General features: G+C 49.5%; 1 protein-coding gene across 1 annotated transcript in view; it reads left to right on the top strand.

Annotated features, from left to right (window-relative positions):
- Window positions 1–922: 922 nt before the first annotated feature.
- Window positions 923–6,000, top strand: part of DPY19L1 (dpy-19 like 1) — an 86,525-nt gene continuing 81,447 nt past the window's right edge. The window contains exons 1-2 of the mRNA XM_019538528.1: window positions 923–1,239; window positions 1,778–1,846. Of these exons, the coding sequence (XP_019394073.1) occupies window positions 1,002–1,239; window positions 1,778–1,846 (307 nt within the window). The 5' untranslated portion in view covers window positions 923–1,001. The remainder of the gene's footprint in view (window positions 1,240–1,777; window positions 1,847–6,000) is intronic.

Below are 6,000 nucleotides of genomic sequence, written 5' to 3'. Positions count from 1 at the left end.
TCCCCTCCCCCATCATCCTTGACAGGTATTTGGCTGGTCCTTAAATGAGGAAGAGTGGCAAGTGGGACTCCAGGTGCTGAGAGCGTGGGCAGTGCCCCTTTCCTAGCAGCTTTGCTTTGGCTGCTCGCTTGGCCTTGTCTCCTACCCCCTGCAGGAGACAAGGCCAAGATGGCCATGGGCCGGCAGGGCTCAGAAGTGGTGATCTTTGAGAAATGAACTTGCAGACCAGACAGGCCTCCAAAGATAAGCCCTGCAAGAGGCAAGAAAGTGGGGGCAAGTGATGCCTTTTGACATTGGCAACATGTAGCCAACATCACCCCCTGAGATCAGCGGTGCACCCTCTGGAAGTGCCAGCCACAAAACCGGAAGCGCACTTCCAGTATTGCCGCTAGCTCAGCAATCGGCTGCTGGGGGCCCCCCCCATTGGTGATCTGGTGCTCCCCCAGACTCCGAAGGCACCAGTCCCCCATGCCTTTTGATACACCATACTACACGCAGGCCGCATTGCCGAGTCTTGGGATGGGAGCAGAGGGGAAAGCAGCACTGCCTTTAAAATCAAGCCCAACTCATTTCAAAGAGAGGGGTGTTTATGAATCTGGGACTCTCAAAAAATTAAAGTGACTTAAAAAAACCTAACAAGCCCAATTCCGCTTACTGTAAGTGGATTGCTTATAAGCTGACTTAGCAACACTGGATGTGGGCCAAAGCCCACCAAGTAGAGATAGAACCTCCCCCGCCCCGCCACTGGGGCATTAAGGGTATACGGGCGGGCAGGAAAGGGTAGAGGTTCTGAGGGGCAACACGTGGCGGGGGGAGGGGCGGTGACAGTTGGACGTCGCGTTCCATAGCTGCAGTTGGCAGGGGCGGTTAGGCGGGGGCGTGGCGTGTGGCCCCGCCCCCTCCCGCACGTAGCGGCCGGGGCGGGGCAGTGGCCGCCGAGTCCCCCGTGCCCGCCCGCTCCGTGCGCCGCGACCTGCCCGGGCCCGGCTGCCGGCGCGGAGATGCCCGTGCACACCCGAGCCAGATACAAGGAGTCGCCGCTCAAGGCCGCGTCAGCCCCCCAGTCCCCGCCCTCGCCCTCGCCCTCGCCCGGCCCCATGCGGAAGGCGGGCGGTGGCAGGAAGGGCGCCTGCGGCGAGCCCCGCAAAGCCGGGCCGGCCGCGTTGGCCGAGCGGCTGCGCCATGTGCTGGGGGCTGGCGCCGCGGAGCTGCTCCGCGACTGCGGGGGTCGGTTGCGAGGTGAGCGGCGCCGGGGGCAGCCTCCTCGCCGTCGGGCGTCGGGGGGGCAGCGCAGCCTCCCCTTCCCGCCTGCGGGGTGTCGGGTTCAGGCCACTGCGCCCCTGCCCGGCGCCGCCTCAGCCTGGGGGGCAGCCAGGAAATAACCCCCCAGGCACAGGGCTGATCTCACCCCAGCCAAGAAGCTGGTTATGTGCTGGGTGGGATGTAGCCATCACCTGTGAACCTGCCCCGGGTGTTAGAAATGGATGCCCGGACTGGATGGTTGATGGATAGAAAGCTCTTTGACTCCTTGTTTTGGTTTGAGGCATTTCTTTTTGGACACCCTTGATCCTCTGAGCTCGGGAGCCCCCCCACCTTGGAGGCACGTTGGGTGGCCACCTGGATTTCTTTTAAGCAAGCCTTTGTGTGTTGCCCCGACTTCCCCCTTCCAGTTTCCCTGGGTTTTTTTTCACCCTGGGCTGGGAAATAAAACACTGCCTGTCACTGCATGCATGTTAAAACCTCACCATTGGTGCTCAGAGTTGTTTTCTTTTCCCAGGGTTTGTCCAAGACCAAAAGGCCTTCGTCATCAAGGCGGACAGCAAGATCTGGGTTGCTTTGGTCTTTGGTAAGGAGGAAAACTAACTGGAAAAATTCCTCTACAGATTTGGATGGTTAATGTGCTTTTACATTCATTCAAACGCTAATATTGGGCACTGAATAATGTCTTGTATTATAGAAGGTAAATGTAAATAACTGTTATTTCAGTCGGTATTATTTCTGCCTTTCATCCATCGCACTTGCTTTACTCCTGCTGCTCCAAAAGAGGTGGAAATTGTACCTGCAGTAGTAAATTAAGTGGAGCAACTTGGCTTAGGGAGTGAAAAATAGTGATGGTAGCATCCTTAATAAATAATACCTTTATTTTCTGCTGGGCCCTGGTGCTCCTGTACTGTACTTGATGTGAAAGTTTGGCAATGTTGTTTTGAAAATGAGGTAGTGTGCTTATGTGGAGTAAGTATGAGAGTGCCTGTTGTGTTGCACACAAGAATCAGGAAATACTAAATTGGGGGTTGCCAGCCTGCGGCATGGGTGCCACTGGTGGTATGGGTAGCCTCTAAGTATGATGCAGAGCAGGTTGGGGAAGGGAAGATAGTGGTGCGTAGGGCAGAAAGCAGGGCAGCAAATCAGGAAGGGAAAGGGATCAGAGTGCCACTTGGGGGGGATGTGGAGCTGATTTGTGGCATACCTGCCAAAAAGGTTGGCTCCAATTGTGATAAACATTGGATTAAATAAGAGTTAAGTTGGAGGTAAAATTTTTGCAAGTATCAAAATAAGTATGTTCATGTGATTAGTATTTGTTCCTTTATAACTAGAAATTTCCCTGTCCTGTGCCTCTTGCCCGATGATCTTCACAGGTTCAGTAATACCAAATACAGAGGATGTGGTTTTAGATTAATTTATCTAAAATAGGAAATATATATTTGTCATACAGAGGAATAAGATTTGGACAGATGGAGATCTTTTAATTTATTTTGTAATTTACACAAACAGTAACAAATGGCAACAGTTTAAAATGTCATATGTGGTACCTGTCATAGATATAGTATAAGGGCTCTGCTACACGTTCCAATTCAAGCTGGACAGCTATAGAGTTGTTACACATTTTCAAGCATTAGTTTTATAGTTGTTTGGCTCATTTTATAACCAGATAATCATATTTATGGTGTGATAATTACTTTGCATTTATGGCCAGTCTAAATTTATTGCACAATTTAACCAGGTAATGGTTATATGTAACATGTACCAGGAATGTATATAATGCTACCTGATATACATAGTTCTTTTTTGATGCCTGAAGCAGTGTTGTGTAAGTAACAACAGGAAATGTTTTGGCAATCCACATAATGATGATGTGGTAAAAGAGGACTTACTAGTCAGCTAGATTTCTCTAGTTTAAAATGTGAAGTCTCTTATTTGGATTGGCTATTTAAAATCTGGAAATTTTACTCCTGTGTTCTAGAATAATGCCTGTGTATGGTTTAATGGAATTTTGTTTCTCCCTAATAGAAGTTATTTATGAAATAGTTACTGCTAACACATGTTTAGCTTGCAGTGATTGCATGGAGTTCCAGTAGTAATCCCTAGAAGCCTGCTGAAGAATGCTGACTGCATTACTGGATAGCTGTACATGGATCCATTACAGTACAGATTCTCTTAAATGAACATCAATTTAACACAATTGCATTGATATTTTTCCTAATTTATTTCAGCATTTTTTTTATACTTTTGACAACAATTATGCGGTGTATTTGTGTATTTTTGTGACAGTTATGTATTTTGATGGATATAATCCAGACTATTTTTTTTATCTTATCAAGATGCATCTCTTATATATTAGGAGGAAACCCACTTCACATTCAGTCAGAATTGTTAGATATGAACTTTACATAGGATAAGTACAGAAGTGACTGTCATTCAAGAATTGGGCTCTAAAGCCACTTGCAGCTGGTCAGCGAGCTGATCACAAATCTATTGTCTCACAAGACATGTGTACTAATATTACCTGTAAAATGATAGTTTCTACTAAAATAAGATGATTTACCACTCATGAGTCTTTACATTTATCCTTGTGCAGAGTAGGTGGAGGTGAATAACAGTTGTATGGGATGAATGTAAAAAGTATACTATAACTAGGGGTGCACTGATAAAGATTTTTTTGGGTCAGTTATTAATGAGCCATATTGGCCAATACCAATCAGATTGCCGATATGCAGCCCTGCAGCTTGGAGAGCAGCATCTGGCTGGTAAGTCTGCACCCCCCACACTCCTTCCCTCCAACAGATCGAGGCCCCTGCGGTGAAGGAGGGAGTGGGGCAGAGGCAGGCACTTTCCAGCTGGGGTGCCACACGTGGCTCATCTGGGGGGCATGGGGAGGGGGCAAGGCAGCTCCTGTCGCTGCGTGTACCCCAGCAGGAGGTATGGGGAGTGTATGCCTTTGGATCTGCTCATGGGGCAAGGATGGGCTGCTGCTGTGGGTTGGGGTTGGGGGACCGCGCTGGGCTCTTCCTGGCAGGGGTGCTGGGCTGGGGCTGTGCTTGGGATGGGCAGTGGCACTGTAGAGGGGCTACAGCCACCTGAGAATTTACCATAGCCCCCTTCCAGTGCTGCTGCCACCTGCTGCAAGTGTAGCCCCAGCCAAGCCCTTGCCCTGTGCACAGATCTGGGGGCACACATCTTCCCTTGCCTCCCCCAGGGCTGTGTGCAGTGGTGGAAGCCACCCCTCTCCTGTGCCTCCTGGAAAAACTGCTTGCGGCTCCATCCCATGCCCTGCTCTGCCCTGCCCTGGCTGGGCAGCATCTGCCCTTGCTGCAGCCCCACTCCCTCACTGCGAGGGCCTCGATCTGCCTTCCCCCTCCCAAACAGACTTACCAGCCAAACGCTGCTCTCCAAACTGCCAGGCTGGCCCTGTGTGTGCTGTTGCTGTGCGCACGCACATGACATTTATCAGTGACATTAATGGCCACATCAGCCAAAAAAAGCCAATTGGTGATAATGTCCATTTTCCTTTCTGTCGGTGCCGATATGACATGGACCAGTGTATCAGTGCACCTCAAACTATAACTAATCTATAAACACTGGAAAGGCATAACTTGGTATAGCCCCTTCTTAATCTGTATCTGGATTCTTCCTGTACCTACTCTTAAGTAGGGCCAGAAGCAATAAAGGTTAAGAAGAAACTTTGATTTAGCAAAAACACACCTGTAGTATTTGCAATAGGCACAAATAGAAAGAGATAGTAAGCTATGTTAGTCTGAAGTCAGGCAGAAGGCAGGGCAGGGTGGCACCTTAGACTGTAGATGTCTCATTTGCTCTGGGAGACAGCCTTTTGTACAAGTCAAGTCCCTCCAAAGTATTTGGAATCAAATGTGCTAATGCTTTTTCCCAGGCTGTAGGGTTGTGTATGTAGGGCTGTTGCAGGTTATTCTAGGGACAAACTAGCTAGATGATACTCTTTCGCTCTCACCTACTGACAGAGGAACAACAATGCAAGTTGGAAGAGTGATGTGTGTAAATGGTCTGGGGCAGGGTTATCCAACTGGTGACCTGTGAAGGTTAAATTGTGGCCTCTGGGCTCACACCTAGCCACTGCTGCTCCCATTGCTCTGGCTGCAACAGTTTCTGGGCTTCCCTCCCCCTCCAGCTACCTTTTCCTGTCTCTGCTCAGGGGGCAGGTCAATGTGGCAGTGCAGGGAACTGAGGATAAGTCCAAACCACATGGTGGCTTGCATTTCCACAGGGTAAAGGTATAGGGAGGGGGAGGCATCTGTAGGCAGGGATGGGGGGAGAGTGGACCCCACGCTGTAGCAGGAGGTGGGAGAATCCCACCTGTGCAATGCAGCAGTAGGAGTGTGTCTGGTGCGGTGGTGGGTGTGTGTGTGTGTGTGCATGGGCATGCAGAGCAGCAGAGGGGAGTGTGTGTGCAGCATGTAGCCTGGAGGCCCATGGCTCATCTGGTGCAGTCTGTGTGGCATGCAATTCCCAGGCTTAGAACTTGGATAGCCCTGATCTGGATATCTGATCTGGGGAAATCAGGCTCTCCTCAGATTAGATATCTGTTTACTGTTTTGGAGGTTAGTTTGTTCAGAGAGGTATAAGCTTTCATAGGCAACAGCCTGGGCACTAGATACCTGGTTCTGTTTTATTGCTGGAAGTTCTCTTTAACTCTTACCCAAGCTGGATGTTGGAATGAGCTAATAGTTACATTTCCCTAATAAAAGA

This window comes from Crocodylus porosus, unplaced genomic scaffold, assembly GCF_001723895.1.
Source record: "Crocodylus porosus isolate Cpor-Errol unplaced genomic scaffold, CroPor_comp1, whole genome shotgun sequence".
Classification (NCBI taxonomy): domain Eukaryota; kingdom Metazoa; phylum Chordata; order Crocodylia; family Crocodylidae; genus Crocodylus; species Crocodylus porosus.
The sequence above is the reverse complement of the archived record's forward strand: the minus strand, read 5'-3'. Positions and strand labels throughout refer to the sequence as shown.